This window comes from Branchiostoma floridae, chromosome 9 (assembly GCF_000003815.2).
Source record: "Branchiostoma floridae strain S238N-H82 chromosome 9, Bfl_VNyyK, whole genome shotgun sequence".
Classification (NCBI taxonomy): Eukaryota; Metazoa; Chordata; class Leptocardii; order Amphioxiformes; family Branchiostomatidae; genus Branchiostoma; species Branchiostoma floridae.
This window is the reverse complement of record NC_049987.1, coordinates 11,662,899-11,685,824: the sequence shown is the minus strand read 5'-3', so window position 1 is coordinate 11,685,824 and position 22,926 is coordinate 11,662,899. Positions and strand designations below refer to the sequence as shown.

Here is a 22,926-nt window from a genome sequence, read left to right as displayed (position 1 = left end):
TGCCAGCTGTACACAAATAAAAAGGAGGGTGGGTCGGTGGGTGGATCGGTTTCTGATAAATCCCCTCCTTGGGAAAACCCTGTTTCCCACCGAATCTCCCACCAGCTGTTACTTCCTGGGTCGACCTCACCACGCGCTCCTCGGCGTTGCGGATGGATCCAACAAGAGGCAGTAGGGTGATCATCCCTTGTACTTATATGGTAGTGAGGATCATGTGATTCAGGATCAGCCAATGAGCGCGCAGTGAAGATAGTCAAACCTTCCTGAACTTTGGCCGGCAGCCATATTGTTTCCACTTTGTGAAGTACACTGTATGAACTTTGGCCAGCAGCCATATTGTTTCCACTTTGTGAAGTACACCGTATGTAGGATGAATTCCAACAAAGTGTGTTTTTAAGTGAATGGAAACAAGACTGCATACTGGTATATGATACTTCAACATATCCTGAATATTACACAGAGATACTGAATTTTGATCCAGAATATTGAATTGCTTGTCTTTAGTTTTGTTTTATTCAGGGATAAGCTTAAATGTTCATAATGTTGCCTATATCTGCATCAAAATTTGTTAAGTGTATGGTACTGGGATTACTGTTCTTACAGCAGTATATATATGTGTACAATGCTTTATAATGCCTTACCCCCCTCCCCCATTTCCCAAGAATGGTAAAGAAATCTTTCTAATCCATGGCTGTTTGGATCTTGTAAACATGTTTCACCCCATAATAGAGCTTCATTGCTCCTAATAACTATGACTCAGGAAGCCAAGATGCACATTTTTGGATATGAACATAACAAAAACCAAATATATGTATACAAATCATTCAGAAATGTAAGTTATATTGATCAATGCAACTTTGATGTGATGCAATCAGATTTCTTACATTATTTGAGTTGTATAGATAACTTTATTGAAAGACAATATACAGAAAGAAAAGAAGCGCTTAACATCGTAATCCTGTCTCTCTTTATTTTCTAGTTGAAGGACAGAAAATTCTTGGTTTGCTCTGAACCAGGACTATGGAGTTCAACCCAGCCTTACATCAGATTCTCTCACCAACCATGCTATGATTCACAGACCTGGAATACTCACAGAATGAAAACATCACTACTCATTTTATAGCTACTGTGTGTTTAAGTTGTTTGTTTACTATTTGCATTGGTGATGATTTGACTTTTGTGATTTGTTATACCTCTTTCCCAAGTTTACCCTACTTAGTCTTTGATTGAAAGGAGGCTGGGTAAAGGCAGTGTATTGTTGTACATTGTAATGCTCAATGTTATGAACCAATGATGTCTTGCCTGAAAGTGCAACTTGAAAAAAATATCTAACATATTTGTAGTAGCTTGAAATAGTAGAACTGACATTAGTATAGGATTGAAACAAATGTAATTTATCTATTGTGTGTCCATTGTTTTCTTTTCCTTTGGCATGAAGTAATATCCTAGCCTGTGTGCTATCCTAGTTACATGACCAACTCCTATATCTCTCCCCCATATACTCAGGGGAAGTGTAAACAAAGGCAAACAAGGCTTGTGCAGCATATTATATTGTGGTGTCTGTATATCATAGACAACTTTGTGTTATATCTGGTGCATTGTGATCAGTATCACTATGATAGGAACTACTGGTTTGTTATTACATGTCGCCACCTAATGTTATTTTCATTGTGTGTTACCACTTTTTGTATATTTATTTTGACACACATTAAAACATATTCTCTGATGCACTTATGATATTGTTTAATGCACTAATGGTAAGGTAAACCTGGCAAGTCTGTTACCAGCTACAGGTAACAAACCCAATATCAATAGTACAAACAAATGAATCCAGTATTGTATAAAGAGATATCAATGAAGAGTAATATTGGGAAAATTATATGAATAAAAGTTTTCAACATAGAATTTATGTACATTAAAGAAGAGGATACTCTATGTCATGTCACTTTTTTTATCATAATCCAGTGTATTCATGCCAAATCTGTTTTTTCCTCTTCACTTTTTTTCTCATTACCCTCTTGCCTCACATCAAAATTTTTATCATGTGCTAAAAATTTATTGTCTTCTTTGTATTCAAGTGTTTTTTTGTTTCATATACATTCTTAAGAAAAGTTTGTGATGAAACCTTGGATGTTTTCATGTATGATAGTTTATTCATAATATTAGATGATTTTCACAGTGGCTTTATTGCAGGAAATGTTTTCCCATCTACTCCATTGTTTTTCTGGAACTAATCTGGAAAGTGACCTTATCATATTTCGGCATTAGTTGGCTCAATAGTTCTCAGGAAAGCACCCAACACAATGATCCAACATTACACAGCGTCAGTGTAGATTTTAGGACAAACCTCGGGAAGGAGAAATTTCAATTTTGCCGCCACAAGTTTGTACCCATCATCCCTTGCGCTTGAAACAAGCCTCGATTCCGTGAATGCCGTCGTTTCCATGGCCTGCACACACAAGCTTAGCGCCCAGTAACGGAGCATTTTCTCATTTTACGACAGTGGTGCACATGCACATATAAGCTTAGCGCCCAGTAATGTATCGATTTATGGCAGCGTGTCACCAGGGCGCAGTGGGCATTATTGCGGATCATTGTCCATCTGTCCACGGGTACGACTTTGGTCTAAGAAAATAGGTCAAACTCAGAGCGTGTCGAAAAGCTATCCATGAATTCGAATCGAACTTAAAGACCTTGTCTGTGATCTCCAAAACGAGTTCATATAAAATATGTAGACTGTATTATAGACTACAACTGCAGTTTTTACAACTGTTACCTAGAAATGCATATTGCCTCTGGGTACTATAAAATAGTAATCACATATTTTACAGCCCACATACCACCAAGCATTAATTAGTGACTACACATAGCACAAATGCAACTCCACATATAGAGCCTACGTAACACAAGTGCAAGTAAAATTTGAAAATGACAATGGTAGCAAGGACCTCCAAATGTACTTACCTTCATGTTTACCAATTTACCTACAAAAACGAGATGTAATTTTTGTCCTGCCTGTGTGTGTATGTCTGTAAGTGTGCATTTTTTAGTCAGTAATAACTCAAAAGCCTCTGGACAGCATGTGGTCTTCATTTTTGTTTGTTTGGCAGATATCTTATGAGAAAGAAAGAAGTCACTGTGGTGTATTTTATGACCCCATAGCAGCTTGTACTGGAACTGCAGAGGCGTTTTTGTCACAATCTTTGGATAACTGAACAAAGGAATGACGGATTACCTTGATCCTCGGTATGTAGATAGCTTAGACAGAGATTGGCATGACAAGTAAGAAAAAAATGTTGTTGCGGTGTTTTCCATAATAACACTTCAAGCCTTGTGACATTTGTACTGGTAAATACGACAGGTGGAACATCTGCAAACACCAATCACGCAAGTAAGGGCCTACTTTGCACGGATAAGGCGAAAGTGCTATATTTCATTTGTATTAATTTGTGGGTTTTACATACTTGTGACACGTGTAAAGTTAGTTAAAAGAGTACATTATTGTGTATATATCATGTAAATGTGCAAGTCATTCGAATCATCTATGATGACATGCAAAAATGACGTTCTGCCAAAGAAAAGGACTTACATGTAATTTTGGTATAGAAGACCATCATTTGCATTGGATCATGTTAGTTATAATTAAAGCCTTGTCCGTATCAATAATGAGACAAATTAGCAATGTAAACCGATGATTCTACAAAGGCTCATAATTCATGGAGTTATGAGATCTTCGAACTCTAGTGACGTAAGTACAAGCTAAAGGAATGAAGCATAGAAGCATGTCCTCCAACTATGGTGCTGCATATCTGCCTACAAGGATCCCCCCTCCCTCCTCTCTCTCTCTCTCTCCCTCACTGTCTCTCTCTCTCTCTGCCTCTCTCTTTCTCTCTCTCTCTCTATATTTTATGTATTTACTATGTAATAATATCTAAACTCATTTGCCTACAGCAATGCTACTGTCTGCCTACCACGATGGGACACGTATCTACCTACCATCATGCTTCACAGAACACGAGAAAGTTACGTTTCCTCAAACATGATTGATCCTCCACAGATCTTTTCATTCCCTGTACAACATCCACAAATTTACGGAAGTACTCAGTCGGTTTTGAAAGTTTATGCCGTATTGACAGTCTCCTCGTTAAAGAAATCGTTACTCGTATATATATTTCAATACTTGTGACTATTCTACCCGTCTAAGCGGCCGGCTGCTACAAGATAGACGGCACAGCGGGCCATGAATCTGCCATAAAAACATCGATTTTGCGTCAGGAAGAATGTCAACAAAAGACAGGGTTCTGTATATTCTTATTTTGTATACGAAATTACGACACGCTGTCAAGCCATGGCTGTCTGCCTAACAATGCAAATTATTCTATCACTGAGAAACAGACTATATACACCCAGTTAGGTAATGAAAAATACAGACTTACATGCTTTTAGGTAATTTTGAACGTTTAGATAAATGAGAAATGTGAAATGTGTCTTTCTTTTTCAATGAATGTAACCCATTAATTAACTCAAAGCTAAGGGTAATGAATATTAAAGATGGCTAATAGCCTATACTAAAGCGACTTTCGGAGGAACAAACGGACTGATACATTTCTTAACTCGCCCTCTGTGACTAATGTCCCTGTCAAAGTACTTCTAAGTGGGAGCGCTTAGGCTTGAAAATAGCACAGAGCATTCACAGCTTTAGACTCTATAACTATAGTATACTGTATAAAAATGCCTCACGGTTAATCTGTTCATGTACAGGGAGATGTACTATGAGGAATACAGTTCTTGTTTACATCTTGCTTAACTTAATACACATCCGGACGTGTTTTGTTCATGTCTCATGGTCTTCACCTTTGACATATTACCCACAATGCATATATCTACACACGAGAAGTTTAAACCCCATCTTGACTTTACCTCGATAGCTGCGCGGACTCCTCTCCTAACCCCTTTCCATTTGATTGCACCCCGCGTGTTAGTTATATGTTAGGCCTATTCCAATGTTTATAAATGAGGGGCTACGCTATAGCTATGCTTTGGCGGGGGTAAGCTAGGATCTATGAAGAAAACTAGATGGAAGGTGAACTTTTCACAGTTAAGTGCACAATTTGAATTCAGGATTGTTTTTATATAGGGACTCACGCCATGAACCTTTTAAAGTTGCTTTTAGTCTAAACTGCTCAGTTATCCACCTTATGTGTACGTCCTGGTCATACATATGATATTGTGAAAGTTACACACTCAGCAGTTAGATCTGTAGTTCAGATCTTAGACAAGAGCATCCATGCCTATGTGAAGCTTCGAGTGAAATCCTTGTGATATATGTGGTCTATCATTCTCCTCTCGGGATTCACTCTCATGGACTGATCCAATGTCGCTTGTTGGCTGGTCTCGAACTTCGAATCCAAAGTACGTGCTGAAAAGCTATCCAACCCACGGTGGTATCCTCAAAAGACAAATCTTACGGCGAAACACTTCCGGGTACGGCAACCGTACAAGTTTGGCACCATATCGAAACTAGTCTTATGCCAAGAGCACTTTCTGAGTTGAGTGGCTCATGTTTTCAGGCATTTTCGGGTTCAGTTAAAGCTGTTATACCCCCGTATTCAAACACAGTGGACTCTTCCAGTCCGGATGTATGTATCTGCTACGGTGTTAGGCGTTCCCCGAGGTACTTATTAGCCATCGTGGATTTCCGAGAGAGAACGTCGCTTCTTCTGATCACGAAGGAGTGAGCCTACACGAACTGACGTCCATCAGACACACCGTCCACATCAACAACGCGTTGCCATGGCAACGGGACGTGAAGCGTAGCCATAGCAACGTGAGGAGAGAGAGCGGGTGGAATATCTAACGGTTACCGGGAGGAGACTTTCAGTTGGGGGTCCAGCTCGTCGCGCGGACGCGATGTGTTGATGGACGAGAACGTGGTTTACTTAAAACGCCTTCAGATTTCTGAAGCTCCTTCGGTGTGACTAAGTGCTTGTGGTGGCGGAAGATGTCGTTTCTCACCTTGATGGCCGTGGGGGCAGCAATTTGTCTATCAGGTGAGGCGATTATTGTACTTGTCTGGGTGAAAAGATATATATCGACTTATTTTTGGAAGGGCACGCGACTGCCTTAAATGGTTAGGGTGTCCGAGAAACGCGATTGATATCTAATAGGCCATCCTGAGAAATGTAAGAATTTTACGGGGTATCCATCAAATCCACATGTCGGTCGTATTGCCGGTGTCTGGTCTGTGAGCCAACGAAGCTTTGTTTGGCCTTTCGACAAGCGTCTACATGCGGTCAATGCTGTGTTGGTAATGTCCCCTGCGCCCTAGGCCTCCATCTAAAGTTGTATGGCAAACATATTTCATGGTGAGGAATACAGATGTAAGTTACTGATTTTATTTGCCATTCTCAACATGTGACATGGATGGGAACAGTATTACTGATTGTTTTTGTCGTCCAAGACTGCTAGCACAATAAATAACGGTCGGAATTACGGGCTTGTACTTGTGTGTGGTGTTGTAATTGGGAAGTCAGGCGAATGTCAAAGAATAGGTGAATCTCGTCGCATCGTAAAACATCCATAGACACGTCGTAAAATGTTTGGTTTCGAGTGCATTTCTCTGTGCAGTGTAGTTAGTGTGGTGCATCGAGAAGAAGAGTATTTCTTCCAAGCCTTCCGTAAAATCATACGATAGCGTCGCAATATTGTAAAATATTACCTTCCAACTTCATACAAAGGCAGTATCCTGAAGAGTTATACGGAAGGCTTTGCTTTGTCTGCCTCAACACTGCAGTCCCAATCATTCGCCTCGTAACTTCTGTTCACATAGATCTGCGGTTTTATGTACGGAAACGAAGGCAGCCAAATCAACAGTGCTCAGGCTAGGTTTGGTTCTGCTGATCAAAGTAGGTGAATCCATCAATGGCCAGGCTGGAATGGGAAAGGCGCACACATAAGACCAGCTTAAAGCACCAGGATCAAGAAGTACCATTAAGGTTAGCACTGAAAGGTCATTAAGACCAAACTGACGAGACTGATAGGAAATGCGGTGCTGTAGATTGATTGGAAATGATACCAAAAATAAAGGGTTTAACATACACCATAAGTACATATCTAGTGTTGACCAAGGCAAAGGGCAGTAGACCCTTAAACCTCTTCATTTATAGTACTATTATCTTTTTAGCGCTAATATACGTGGTTGGCCCCTGACCGCACTATGTGCGTCGAGCAATCGACCTTCAACAAACTCGTACGTCTATAAGGAGGTTTGCGATTCTTGGTATGCATGTGCATCGAAATGCATTATGGGAACTTAGCCAAAAGTGAAGGTCCTTGGGACATTGGATAAACCTGGACATTGTTATGCAAATCAAGTCAAGAACAGTTTACAAGTTAGGGTCTTCATGTTTAACATATCACCCACAATGCATATTGCTGTACATGAGTACTTAGATTCGTAAACTTCCTTTCATTGACCATGCAGATGTCATAGGACAAAGGTTGGAGGTCATGGGTTACGGGATGGCGATTAGGGAAAAGTTGCAGCCAGGTCATTCAGACAATAACCCACGCAATTTGAATCGTATCATAATCGACATCTCTAAAGTAGCTTTGTGTTTTAAAAAGAATTTGTCTTTTTTTAAATTCCCATCCGCAGGCTTGTATGAGTGCTCGAGGTATGGTTCTGTCTACGTGTCTATTTCCTCTTGTCGGACAATATGTCGTAGAAGGAATTGCCGCTGCTGGTCACTTTAATGTGCGGCGGCTCATAGGCACAGGAGAATACTTCAAAAGCAGTGTGCACTAGGCTAGATATGTACACGTAAACTGTACAATCAAAAAGTCATGTATGTTGGTTCTGTTTAATATAGATGCATGGTTATGTTCATAATCATCTACTGGGTGTTTATCTCTGGTCATATTAGTATAGAAGCTTACAGGTTTTATTGTAATTTAAGATGTTAGTTGGTAAGTTTGGTATATTGAAAAATTGGCCCGCATTCACCTCCTTCCGTTTGCCAAGTCCACAGCTTTCCCCGCGCTCAGTTGTCGTCTGTGATAAGGCAGGTTTAGATGGATGGGGTGATTAAAACTAGGAACGCCTCAGGACGAAATGGAAACCAGATAAAATATCACTTAATGGTTCCTTTATCTTGGAGTAAGCCCAGAATGTAAATTCCTATTATGCCGTAGGTGTGAAGAACCCACTCACAGAGGGTTAGGATGAATCAAAGATATACATGTACCTTTATCGTGAACTGGGTTGTAGAAATCATCGCCAAAAAAGACATAGTGCTTGTGTTAATTTTGCTCTCGAGACAAAAAGCGAATCAAACAGGCTTCGACAAATCATGGCAATGCTTGCTACAAAACAAATCTCACCCTGCTTATCTATTATGGAACGAGCTTAAAACGAGCCTAAAGAATAGAATAATCGAAACATGAAATACCAAAGGGATTACAGATGTTGGGAAATAGCGATATTAATGAACTCGTAAATCCTGTTTACGAATGAGTGACTCTTTTGTGGTTGCGATGACAAGGGAAATAAAGCTCCCAGCAGATGTGATGATAAATAACGTAAAGCCTTGCATTAGAAGATGGAATGATAGTGATGTGTATCATGATTTACAGTCTTTCAACACATATCTTAAAACATAATGACTGCTTTATCTTGGGGCTGCAGATGAGGAGAATACGCTGTCTGTAATGAGGTTTGGAACTACTGACAGGTGTCTTTGAAGGCGGTTTACCAAAGGAGTGTTGTACTTTGAAAGTCGGGGAAAGACAAATTAGATCAAGTGAGATGATCTGTATCAGTACGTTCCGCTGATGAAATAAGCCTGAATAGCGAGTATTCGCATGCTGCTTTTATGTCTGTAGTGCAGCCAGTTTATATTGTGATTGTAACGGTTGTGTTGTCGTCTGTGTGTTCTTGATTCAATCATATTCCTGGTAATGGTTCATTTGTTGTACTGTGAACCAAAAGTGTAAGAGGCTTCCAGTCCTAGATCTACTCTTAGAACTAGAAATTTTAAAAGGTTTTGGCCATATTCTCATTATCACGTTACCCAACATATGACTGAAGTTTGTGAGATCAAAATCCTCCACGACTAAAATATTCAACACGAGTAAACTTGTAAAGATTTTCTTTGATGAATTGATGTAACGATTACTGTAATTAGCCAGGTACTGACAATCAGAGGAGCTGTGACAGGCATGATAGTGGTGATATATCTACATCAAGAAGTAGATTTTCTGGTGCCTTTAAACGCTTTGGCTGAAGTCGTGTGGATAGAGAGGTCGTATTGAGATCCAAAGATCCCTCAGAATGTTAAAGACCTCTCAAACTTCAGGAGTGAGGTAAGGTAATCACACAGATCAGCACACCTTAAGAACCACGCTTGTGTCGTGATTCATCTTAAGAGTGTGAAACTACCTTTCTGATGATGAGATCTCCTTTTCATTAAAATAGGAGCACTGTTTTCGGCGTGGCGAAACTTTGGAGGCTGCGCTGAGATTAGTAATCACTTTCTTCACGGTAGGGAGCGAACCTCTATCGTCAGCCTGCGCGTCAGACGGCTGTTTGCCTTTGATAACAAGAAAATTAAGAAATTAGATTGGATGGCACGAGTGCTATCAGTATGCATAGTTCATCAATTGACAACTTTTATTCTTGAATTTTTCATGGCGCTCCTGGAGTGACATAAACATTCAGTTTGGATAATTACTCCTTGATTACAGGCCCAGTGATTGGAAAACTAATTGTTGTTTCACGTCATTCTGTGATCATGATATTTCTTAAAATATGCTTAGAATCCTACCTCTCTAAACTGTCATATTTCAAGCAATTCATGCAAGGCAGAAAGGTGTTCTGAAAAAAAGAGAGACTGTACCATTCCTTCTAAGTGATAATCATTGTTTAAAATATTTCCGTTACAGGTCTACTATTTACAGGATATAGGAAAATTTTATACAATCACACGGCAGCAACAAGAAGGTAGCAAGAAATGCCAACCTATGTGGGCCATTCAAAACCCACATAACATCTACACCGACGTTTAATTAACACCAAAGTCCATACTGTTATCCACGAACGCACCCCTCGGTCTGATTGGCCATGCTAACAAAAAAGACTAGATAATGCAATAACATGTATTGGCCTTTAGATAACATACATTCTATGGGGTTCTATACATTACAGAACTTCACTTTCCATCTTTCTGAATGGATGATTGTAAGCTACAAATGCTTAGAACACAGGAAACAAATCTCCTGAAGCCTCATCATTAACATTTCGCTCAATGCCATTCTAATTACTCCCAGTCGTGATCGGAAGCGCCCGGTATTAGCGGGGTTGAGATGGATTATATCCTGTAATTTCCGTAATTAAAACTAAGTGTTGGCACGCATATGGAATACTGACACGAAAGGGCACAGAGCTTGTTATCAATGGATACAGAATATGAAGCGGAGATGCAACACTTACTTAGTGAAGATCGTACTAACCATCTGTATCTAAAGAAAATTTAATTCAACACACATCTACTATTCCTACCGCTCAAAAATCATCAGATGCAAATCACTCTCATGGCAGGGCATTGTCACTCTCTCTGAGGAACCCTTCTATTGAACTATCCCAGTGTAATCTTGCCCTCTCTACATGCTTCTCTTTTAGTGGCAAGGTACTAAATTGCATTGGTCATATGTCATATGGGATGCAGAGCTGTTAAATTGCGATGTTTCTCCTACTAGCTATGTTTGTACGAGAACATGACAATTGCGTAACGCAGAAGCGATATGTCATAATTTATTTTACTTGCTGGCTAGATTTCGATCCAATTGTGAGCAACTTTTGGAAAGATCTGAATGTAGATATATATGTAGGTATTTCATAAAGAATCATCATGTAGCCAGAAGAGACACCATCGTCCAACGTTCAGGGTGACAACTTTCTGTATGACACAACTTTCAGGATGACAAAGCACAAGAGAACATGGCAATTGTGTACCGAAGAAGCTATGTTCCAGAAGCTTTACTAAGTAGCTAGACCTTGACCTAATTGTTAGCAACCTTTGGAAGGATCTGAATATTGATATAGATCTAGGAATTGTCTTAAGAATCATCATACAGTAAGAAGAGACACCAACGTCACAACTTTCGGGATGACAAAGCACGGCACACTACCATGCAGAGGACATCATCTACAGTCGATCTCTTCTTAATCAATGTACTTTAACCAAAGGCGAAATACATTTTGGTGTCATCAGCGTTGACTCGCACATTTTTCTGCCGAGAGTACAATACGTCCAATCCACCCCCAGGCCATAGATATAACCGGCCATCCGCCAAATGACTAAGTCTGCAGTATACAGTCTAATGCAAAGGTGTAAGAATCACTGACCGTATGAGGAACGTAATTGGTATGTGCGCTGTACTGTTTTAACCAACATGGCACAATTAACTGGGGATGTTATATCTCTCTCTTTGATCGTGTATGCCCAATAGTGACATTAGGTGAGCAGGCTTTGATGTGAGTACAGCTAAACCATCAAAGTAATGCCAGCGGCGTCTGTAATTTCCTGCATCGGCTTTGTTACTGATGCAATAACTGCAATAGGGGCTGTGCGAAGCTTCTATAGAGATACTTTGGCGTAGATAATTACATCAGGTCTTCAGCGTTGGAGTAAGGAAAATTACTTTTTCAGTCAGTTTTCTGAAAGCACTTTCTCCATTTTTCTCGAGAGGCATCTCTGTAAATATATAACTCATATACAACCACTACTCAATAATCGAGTGTCCATGGTTTATCTACAGTCTATGCACTGATACCCCATCTCCTGTTACCTATTTGGGCTCTATATTTCTTCTGGGTTTTGCTTGAAGTGAAAATGATGAGGTACGAGCGATGGATAATTGGAAAAAGGCGTGTTAGATGGTGTTCGGATAGGAAGGTCATCCATTAGACCCTTGAACGTGTACATGCTCAAATAGACGGAGTTTTCTTCAATTTCACCCAGTTAGGTGTCAATGAGGCAGAGGGAGGTCCTCATTTAGGAAAGTAACACTGATAGGATAATGGACGGAGGGGCAGTATCCGAAGCTATCCTTTACTTACACATTAACAAAAGTGCATCACAGGAAAGATTAGAGTGTAATGGGAATGGTGAAGCGTGTTAATGATTCCGGTTTTGCTTGCAGTACACACATGTAGCTGCTCTTCAACCCGTCGTATACATATAGTAAGATCGATAGGTGAAAGTAAACTACGTAAAGGTTAAGGGTAACGAAAAAAAAGATTCCCGTTTCATTTTCTGATGAATATAATGTCGACTATGCTCTAATGACAACAAACCCTTTCCGGTATGTGTGGTCAAACATGGCAGTCGGGAGTTGTATTCTGGATCATCTAGTCCAGCATCATCGTAGCTAACCGTTGGATAATGCACGGTACTGAAGGTAGCATTGCTTATCATGCTGTTTGAAATAAGAGAGGCAATTGTGAATATGCATGATAAATGGTTACAGAAGGAAACAATCAGCATCTTTTTCTCAGACATGGCAACACGTGTCAATAGAATTATGTTAGATCATTAACCAAGGTGCGTGAAGCGGCACGGTCAAAGGAAGGGCTGTTGTGTATAATTCATGCTGTGTATTGGCAGCAATAGACGTTAACGTACCGTTAACTATAGGAAACGTCTACTCACAATTTCCAGAGGGTGTACAATCGATTAAAACTACAAAGAGATAAAAGTGCTCATTCCCCTCTCAGTGAATTTCAAATGGTACGACCTTAGCAACCAACAGCTCAGACTTAAATGTCGTTGGCACGATGGGGAGTTGGTGTCTATACAGTACACGATAACCAAAGGGAGTTGAGATGAAATTTCCTCACAAAAGTGACTTTTCTCCGCAGATGAGTCACGCAGATTACAATTCATGCATTCTCATGCCTTATTAGATCCTATAAATAAACAATAGTTAATGACTTAAGTGATTTCCCAGTGGAGAAGATGTTTCGGCCCTAGATTAATAAGTATAGACGGGGATATCTCTTTGGTGGTGTGTCCCCAAGGAAGCAAGCAGATGTTTGTCTGAGGCTCAAAGAGAATAACGCCTGACATCTACTCTCAATTTATTGCCATCAAACTGTACATAATGAGACTTACGTTCAAAGAGTTGGCGCCAGAAGAGGTGTCCCCCAACATTGCATTCTCTTAATTGTGCTTATGGTATGTTCTAATGCGAGGGCCCAGTAGGTTTCAGTTAATTAAGCTGTGTGACGAGTCAGCTAATGACATCAGACTAGATTGGTTGAATGGCTGCTTTCTAAAAAATCTACCGGTGCTTTGGTAAAAACATGTTTGGTTGAATGACTGCTTTCTAAGAAAACTTCCAGTGCATTGGTAAAACATGTGTGACTCCCGCGAAGTTGTAACAACAGAATTATGCGCATTATCAATAGATGACAAAAGGTTTCTGCAAAAGGAAACCTTGAAGTTCTTCTACAAAGCGAGAATCAATGACAAAAATCAACGTATATCGACTACCATTAATATTCATTTGCGAAAAGGTAAAGGGTTTGTTACTTTGTACGATGTATCTACACAATCTATCCCATGGCTTTATAATAACATATTTGCTGGTCACGTTGTACAGTTATAGATGTTTGTACAATGGATCTGTTTATTACAGTAATGTACGTACAATATAGATTGTACTTGATAGGAAAGGCATTAACATGGTGGATACCCATACATTGCTCTCATCTGGACGCTTACCAGATCAAGATAACCAATTTGGAGCGTCTAGACAAAGAGAAAACCATTGCTTATTTTTTTTTGGTCACCGTAAATTCAATTAGATGTGTAAGATTTATATCAGGCTTGACGCGGCTTTGGCTACAGATCTCCTGCATCAACATCGTACTTTGAATAAAGACATTACCTACGACAAAATAGCAAAACTACCCACGGATCGATACAGCAACGGATCAATCCAAACGTTAGAGTAAGCCACAAAGATACCATCTCCAACAAGGACTCTATCGTTAGGTCGAGGAGCACAAATGAGCAACAGCATGCAAACTTCCCGATCGATGGAGAAGTTTCCTGCAAAATGAAAAGATTTCTCCGAGGACCAAGCCGCAATAACACAGAGTGCTCTTCGCCCTTTTGAGACGTTACTTGAAAGTTAGAAGATTTATTCTTTAGAAAACATCTTGACAAAATCAATAGTGTGAGGAGATAGAGATGACTCTTCTAAGACAGGGCGGCTCCCCCAATCAATGAGGCGGCTGATGATTACAGGAAAAACAAGCCGATGGGCTCTAGAGCATTATTCCAAAATGGTAAATAACGATTCTTCTGTCGTGTCAACGGGAGAAAAGATCACAGAAGAACTTTTGTATGATTTTCAAAGGAAAGTTACAACGCACAAAGGGACGGTACGATGGGACGTTTGGGTCTCATTTTTTAAAATTCCTCATCATGAGCTGTAAAGTACTATGCATTATATGCCAGTCTGGAGAATCTTGAACCTTTTTACTTTGATCAACGCATTTGAAACATGTCACTCTTCTTCTAGCATTTGATCAGTAGGCTACCATCACGAATAAGAAAGGGGATGCGTGCTTTGGACTCGGTGCCTTAGTCGGTTTAACGGCAATGGCATGATCATCAGGCAATGTCTCCTAGGACAAAACCCCTTCTTGAGCAAGATCAGTAAGATCATTTCGTTTGCAATCATGGAGAAACATTCCACGGTCCCATGAGAAAGGTCCCAACGATTCGATGGCAACGAAGCCGATTCCATTATTAAAGGAGACGGATTCCTCCCCTGGTACCACAAAGATGCAGTCACCCGTTTGAGCTGGAGGAGATACCTCTTCACTCTGGAACCAAGTTGAACGTGGGAACACATATAATGGGCAACTTACACGGCACTTTCCGGAAACTTCTGACTCCACACAGACTGCTTGTATTGATGATTAGTTTTGGGACGTACTCTTTTTGTGAACTCGAGTTATGAGTTTGACCCTCGGCTTTGATGAGTAAGATACGTTTGCCTTTTGGTGACGTCCTCTGAGGCGATCCTATCCTACCTGAGAATTTGCACCAACCATGATTGCCCACGGGAAATACAAGTCTCTTCCTTTACCTTCACTTTTGACAAAAGAAAAGGAACAATACTGTTTGAAAACCCTTCACAACTTAGACATAGGGTGGACCCAGTCCAATCAACCCACAAAGCCTTAGATTCCAGGGGTAAATGGAAACTTTAATTGGTCCATGATTTCGTAGATTTCTCAGGGATTCTCTGCTTTGACAGTGGTGTTAACTCATCTTCACGCTGCGCTCTGGAAATGAAAGTAATACGCAGAAAACGCCTGCAAGTTGATCGATAGGACTTAGCGGTGCCTGGTAGAGCCTAATCCATCCACGCCATACAGCCTGCACTTAAGACTTGAGTTATTGGCTTGAAACTTGAATAAACTCTCAAAGAAGGTGTTATTACAACGGCAAGGGAGAAACTCTGTCGTGTGTTTCTTCTCGGCAAAGTCTTAATGAAGTTTGAGACAAATTATTGCTGCGGAAGTGTCCTCATGCGCTGCAGAACTATTGTCTAATATTGCTATTACTATTGTTCTGTATACATGTACATATATGTCCTAAGTATCCCGTGATGCGTAGTATTAAAATCCTTAAGGAAGACATTCAATGACTGTCTCTTGCTTGAAAAGTAGTCATGATCTTCAAAGTACGATTGTATTCAGAACATTGAATACTCCTCAATACCACGTAGCGTGTAGAAACAGTTACTGACGTGACATACAAACGAAAGAAACAAAAAGTCCAGTAAGGCTTAAAACGTTTTCACGTCACGTGGCCTACTTTAAGGCTTAGGGAGGCAAGCTAATCAATACAAATGCAATTTATGAGAAAGGAAAACCAAGTCTCTACGGTGGCCAAATATTGGGAGGTTTGAATTACATTTCATTTGTTTATTCAACAGACATTCGTTGCTTCTTGTTAGGTCTACTCAAAAACTAGATAAGGAATCTGAAAAGTGACAGGTAAAATGACGTCTTATAGTAATATAATACAACACGTAGTCGTTATTGAACAACATACGAAATAAGACTGTTAGAGAAGCAAAAGGCTGGTGCCAACATGCCTAAGCATACAATATGCACGTGAAATAAAAACTGATGGGATCACAAAAGAGCAAGAAAAGCTTTACAAATTTGCACTTAAGGTACTACGCTGCCGGAATCTGATAGAAATGGAACTTGACGCTCCAAGTATCCCGAAGGCTCTTGGGATGACTGTCTATGTGAGATAACTATGGCACACGTGTAATGAAAACCCTATCAGAGCAATGGGTTTAAAGTTGTTCCAAACTTTGTATAACCGCCTTAATGTCATTGTGGCGCCGCATATGAAATTGCACACAAGGAGGCCCATACACAAAGGGAGAATTTCTTGAAAGATGATGAACAAGACAGTTTGCTTTCGCAGATAGTACCCGCAGAAACATTCTAAAAGATTTAGCAGCTATTCGATAGACTTTAGTCCCCTCTGGTTTTGAAGTACCCGTGATATATTAGAGCAGCAACTTCGGAAATCCTGCTTAAGCCCATGACTACTTCTTAAAAATCCATCTGGTCTCTAAACTTGGAACCTGGACCCATCATCGTGAAGTCATACATCTTTGTTTATGGGAAGATATATTGACATCTCCAGTGAACCACACGCAAGAAACGAGCTATGAAAGAGTTTCACCTCCACAGGTATTGATTCTTGTAACGGATCTTCAAAAAGCTCGGTGGTGTCTCCAAGGAACCTCAAGTTAATACAGCATAGAACAGCGTCGTTTTCTTTAAATAGATCTCATAATGGAATTTGCCAGTCGATACCAGTGTTCTAATGAGGTCACAATCAATGTGAACGTCGTTACTATAGCGTTCTTCATCAGAGAAAGCAAGTGCAGTCGTAAGTTATGTCAAGGGCACTAATGTATACCAGAGGGCAGAAAGCCTAGACCGGCTATATGCTACAAGTATACAACGGACACAAAATAAAATCCGACAAGACATATTACTAGTATAAAGTACACAATAAACCGTGGATCACAAAATATGATTGCCAAAGTAATTACATAGTGTACAACCCCTCCATCAAAAAATTGATATCTTATGTATAATTGTAGTTTTCTAGTTTGGCTATCAATATTTTCAATGTTTTACAAGGATCATATCACAGGAAGAAGATCTGTTGTGAATATCTTTAAGTCCAACTGTTAGAACCCAACTGATATGCTATATTGTGACAGCAAAACTGGCAAGTCATATTTTCCAGCATCACATTTGTCTAACGACTGATGGTAGAGGAAGGTCCATGCTGTCACGCTCGATTTTCATTTGCTTTGAAAACAGTCCGGACCGTTTTTCCTTTTGACCCATTTATGTCAATGTACGGACCCTAGTGGTTGGCTATCCGTCAATTTCCATTAGTGCATTTACTGCATTACCATTTTCCAGCGACATGGTACGCTTTGACAGCCTAAGTATGCTACATGCTGATGCTGTATTAGTAGCTGCATCATGCAAGTCCACGAAGTAAATCTTGCAGATGTGTATTGACTGAAACAGACCGACGTAACGGATAAGACAGAAGAAGGAAAACAGAAAGACCAGGATTTCTTTATCCGAAGTGTTAACATTGTATAAAGCACAACAATGAAAAAGGACCGTGCCAGTTTTGACCAACAGTTTACGTTGCTATAGAGAATCAAGCATAGTCCTGTGACTCTAAATCCAATTAATTGTTTTTTTTCTGTGGATCCACATCTCTCATAAAAGTTAATTAATTATTGATAATGGCAGATAAGCAGGTATACCGTCGTTACTGCAGTAGAGCGTCTTGTTTCTGAATATTTTTTTTCTCCTGCTAGGTATGATTTTTCGGTGGCTTCTTGAAGAAGTGGTGTGGGTTTGAGCCCAATAGCAGCTTGTTCCGGAAAGTTCTAAAGATGTACTGTTGCAGTGTACTTCTTGTATTTACCAGTTTAGCAGAAGATACATGTATTAAGTCTGCATTGACTCAGATGATACATGGTTCAAAGCTTAAGACAGCTACCCAGCTAGGCCATAATAGCACACACACACACACGTAACTGTAATGCAGAACGTCTTTACCAGTGGGGCGCCCTCTATTGCTGCAGTTCTTTACGCCAGACACTCTCAGCACGAAGTTCACCCGCCCGCAATTGGTTAATACTTCTTAGAGAGTGTACCGTGAAAACAGTGTCGATCAATATGGCGCACAGACAGTCGTCTCAGCGTGGACGAAAAATCTATTAACGACGCGGGAAGTAGATAATGGACTTGCGATTTTCTGTCGTCTAAATGCAAACGAGCTTTCAAGGAATGAGGACGGGTGAGCTAACCGGTGACGGAGGGTTCGATTTTGGTGCGGCCATGTCAGGATTACCACCTGTGGAGGGAGATAAAGACCTAACTGATGGCACCGCAAAAGTCAACAGATGAGCTCGGTAGAATGAGTGTCCAAGATCGCTGTGACGCCTCTTCGATTCCTATTAGGAAATCGTTTCAATTTGTTCTGTACCCAGTTAAGGAAGCATGACGTACCGTTTGGTTATCTTTACTTGTTTCTGTATCTATTTACCGTGAAGGGGAAGGGTTAATGGTCATTGGCGTTAGCGACTGATTGCTTTGGAGAATAGCATAACTTGAAAAGTTGTAAATGAACTTTTATGGCATTAGTTATGTGCAGGATGTATCCCAAGGACGATTCTAAGGAGTTTTGAAGATCTCGGTCAAAAGAGCGACTGAATGGAATATACTGCTGTAAACATGAAGAATTGTTTTGCAAAGTGGCGGTAACTTGGTACCAGTTTCCCTCATCTACAATTGGTAAATTTGTTAACTGTTCCAACGACTAGGGAAAAATCTTTTGCATCTCGTTTGTCTCCCGTTGAGAAAGACGTTTTGAGTCTCAAGATCACCGAATAAAGTCTGCCAACTCTTAAGCGCAGCCCATATATACCTAGTGGAAACAATTTCACACTGAGTGTAAGGTAATTTGATTGTCTGTGCAAGGACGCAATGAGGTGGTGATGATAAGAATCTACTAAAAGTAAGTGCGGGGACCACTAACAGCACTAACAGCACATAAACGAGCTAAGATATTTTCTGTTTTACCTTTTATTGCAAGCGCAGACGCCATCGGGGTCAAGAGTCGGAGTCGGACCCCAGCTTACGATAACATTTCCGTTACGGGTCGCGATGATAGGACGGTGAAATGGACTCCTCTCGGCAGTTCTGTACAAGAGTCTGTGCAAATCAATGTAAAGCGCATCCTCCGGGAGTTTATCCCCAAACACCAGATGTACTAGACGTCCACTTGATAAAAGGCTTAACTTTTCATGTCGCACCAGAAGTAAATCAGGCAGAAAAGAGGTAATGGAGCGTGTTGGCAGAGGAAACATTTCTCATCCTGCTTGGTTGGAAGCTATCAAAGACAAGGCACCGAGACGTGACGAGTCGAAGGGTCAAAGGCATTAGGGAATCCGCACTGTGGATTGAATGTAACCGCGCATGGAGAGCTCTGAACAGAAGTTATTAGACAAACACAAAGAGATGTCTGCCTGTCTCGGCACGAATATTGATAGTGTACCAACTTTTCTTCAGAGTTAAGGCTAAGATTGGTGGGCGCATATATGATTTTCACTTCAAGCAGGACTACCCAGATCATAGTACATAGTGTCGAAGCCAAACTTTTAAATACTGCTTTTAATGGGTTGGCGCAGCGTTTGACAGCACGAGTATTTCACTGCTTCGTGAGGGGGAAAGAGCCTTTCCGCATGTTTAAGCAGAATAAAGAGTTTAAGCAAAGCTTATAAGAAATGTAGAAAAATTGTACCACCAACATGATGAACTGAACAGACAGAAATATGAGTGTGAAAAATATATGCAACAGTACGTACGATCCTTACAACGTAGAGAGATTATCCTTGTTGGAAAACGTTATTGTGCCTTTAGTGGAGTAGCAATAAACTCCCTACATGAGTCTGATGTTGTTGGAGCAATTTCCCAGAGTCTCCATGTACAGTCACCTCTTTTGACGAGGAGACATTTATCGTGCTGTTAGCTCTGAGAGCTGGCAGCATACAATCCCAGGTTCGGAAGGGTCATCACTTTAGCGCGGTGTCCATAGCCGGGAGGGATTTAAGCGAGTCGAGAGAAGCCATTTTGGTAAGTACATAAGATACGTGGCCAGGCACCAGGATCAAGTGGAATAACATCCACGAGACGAATGGGAATGCAAAAATGATATGAACTCTGCTTCCTGCACTTGTAGGTCTCTCCTGAGCGGCATGGCAATGCGAGCGTGTACCCAGCCTTATCTGTGTCTGGAAAAACACATTTAGATTCAAGAACAGTCCTTCTGCTGTATGATGTTGAACAAACTAGTGCAATACAGTTTATTGGTTGACTTTGGCAATGCATGAAAACAAAGGGGTTTTTATACTTTATCTATTCAACGGCAGTAACAATCATGTCTTTTATATGCTTTGAGAGCACTTCGAAATGTAGCTTTTTACAACTTGTGATAGGCAAAGCCTCTATCAACACTCGAATGACAGTAATGAAAGCAAAACATGCAAGCAGTACACGCCACAAACAGGTTGGTATGTATAAACGAGAAGCACATGTAATAAATTCCAGAAAGGCCTGTGTATTAGTACATGGAGATTTAGCAAGATTGAAAAAGATTCAAAAGCACTTATATTCAAGAACAAACTTCCTGTATGGCAATGCAACAATTCACTTTTATTGTTACGGTTCAGATTGGTAATACTGTACATACAAACAGAGGAATTCGTAAACTTCATATGTTCAAGGGCAGTCGTAATCATATCTTTTACTGCTTTGAAATAACTTTGAAGTGTACTTTTTGACAACTTGTGATACGTAAAGCTTCTATCAATTCTCATGACAGTAATGGCATCAAAACAAGTGCGCAGAATATGTTGGTATGCATAAGTGATGCGTTCGAAAAGCACATGTAATAAAAGACAGACAGGCCAGTGTATGAGTACATGCAGATTTAGTAAGATTGAGAAAGATTCAAAGCATTTATATTCAAGAGCAAACTTCCTGTATGGCAATGCAACAAACGAGTGCAATTCACTTTTATTGTTACGGTTCAGTTTGGTAATACATACAAATAGAGGGGTTTGTAAACTTCATATGTTCAATGGCAGTCGTAATCATATCTTTTACTGCTTTGAGAGAACTTCAAAATGTACTTTTTTGACAACTTGTGATACTTAAAGCTTCTATCAAAGCTCTCATGGCAGTAATCATCAAAACAAGTGAGCAGAATATGTTGGTATGCATAAGTGATGCGTTCGAAAAGCACATGTAATAAATGCCGGACAGGCCAGTGTATGAGTACATGCAGATTTAGTACGATTGAGAAAGATTCAAAGCATTTATATTCAAGAAAAAACTACTCGTATGGCGATGCAACAAACGAGTGCAATTCACTTTTATTGTTACGGTTCAGTTTGGTAATACAGAAAAAAGGGGTTTGTAAACTTCATATGTTCAAGGGCAGTCCTAATCATACCTTTTACTGCTTTGAGAGAACTCTAAAATGTACTTTTTGCCAACTTGTGATACGTAAGGATTCTATCAAAGCTCTCATGACAGTAATGACAGCAAAACAAATAAGCAGAACATGTTGGTATGCATAAGTGATGCGTCCGTAAAGTAAAGTAAAGCACATGTAACAAATGCATGCCAGACAGGCCAGTGTATGAGTACATACAGATTCAGTAAGATTGAGAGATTCAAAGCATTCATATTCAAGAACAAACTTCTCGTATGGCGATGCAACAAACGAGTGCAATGCACTTTTATTGTTACTGTTTGTAAACTTCATCTGTTCAAGGGCAGCTGTAATCAAGCATTTATTGCTTTGAGAAAACTTTTGAACATACTTTTTGACAGCTTGTAATACGTAAAGCTTTATCAAAGCTTTGATGGTAGTAATGAAAGTAAAACATCAAATGAATACGATGGAAACACGTTTGTATGCATAAGTAATACATGCCGAAAGTGGTTTGTGCACTTCGTCTGTCCACGTCACGGTCTCATCATGTAAAAGCTTTGAGAGCACTTAGAAATGTACTTTTGATAACGTATGGTACGTGAAGCGTTCATGAAAATGAATGAAAGCAAAACGAGTGAGATAAATATGCAGCAAACACGTCGGCATGTAAAAGTGATAGGTGCCGGAAAGCCCAGCTAATAAACATCCGCCATTCCCGTGCACGAGTACGCGCAGGTTTAGCGCTGGTCATGGGTCATGGACGTGTTGATTAAACGTCCACGGCCTCACACCGGCACTATCTCGGATCAGTTTATTTGCCTCTGAGATGTGCGAGTTCAAAAGCAGGTCTACCGAAACTAAGTGATGTCATCACCTTGTCGAAGCAAAGGGCGCCAGGCTTCTGAAGCTGCTTGTGCGTCACTGATTCTTACGGATATGCCCAGGATACATAAAATCTAAGTATGGCGTTGAGAATGCAATTTTCACATTAAAAATTTATATTCTTTACACGTGGATGGTAGTGTGCTAAACACCATTAATAGCTCAATGAATTAGCACACTGATTACAAAGAACCGCGAAAAAGAAACTAACATGTCTATAGTAAGTCGTGAATACTCGAAGAATCACTCATTCGCATCTTTGATTTTTGAAATGTGATGGCTAACTATTCGTCTATGAAAATATTTGTACATTTACTTAGGAAAATTCGAGAATAGTTATGTCCATTTTTCGTGTGTTTTAATACACTTATAGAATTTTGATCTGATGCTAATCACT

General features: G+C 40.1%; 1 protein-coding gene and 1 long non-coding RNA gene across 2 annotated transcripts in view; both read left to right on the top strand.

Annotated features, from left to right (window-relative positions):
* Positions 1–1,935, top strand: part of LOC118423623 — a 4,006-nt gene extending 2,071 nt beyond the window's left edge. The window contains exon 2 of the long non-coding RNA XR_004832076.1: positions 980–1,935. This is a non-coding gene — a long non-coding RNA (uncharacterized LOC118423623). The remainder of the gene's footprint in view (positions 1–979) is intronic.
* Positions 1,936–5,642: 3,707 nt separating this feature from the next.
* LOC118423597 (kin of IRRE-like protein 1) overlaps positions 5,643–22,926 on the top strand; it is a 39,408-nt gene continuing 22,124 nt past the window's right edge. Inside the window, exon 1 of the mRNA XM_035831816.1 lies at positions 5,643–6,050. Coding sequence (XP_035687709.1) covers positions 6,002–6,050 — 49 coding nt within the window. The 5' untranslated portion in view covers positions 5,643–6,001. The remainder of the gene's footprint in view (positions 6,051–22,926) is intronic.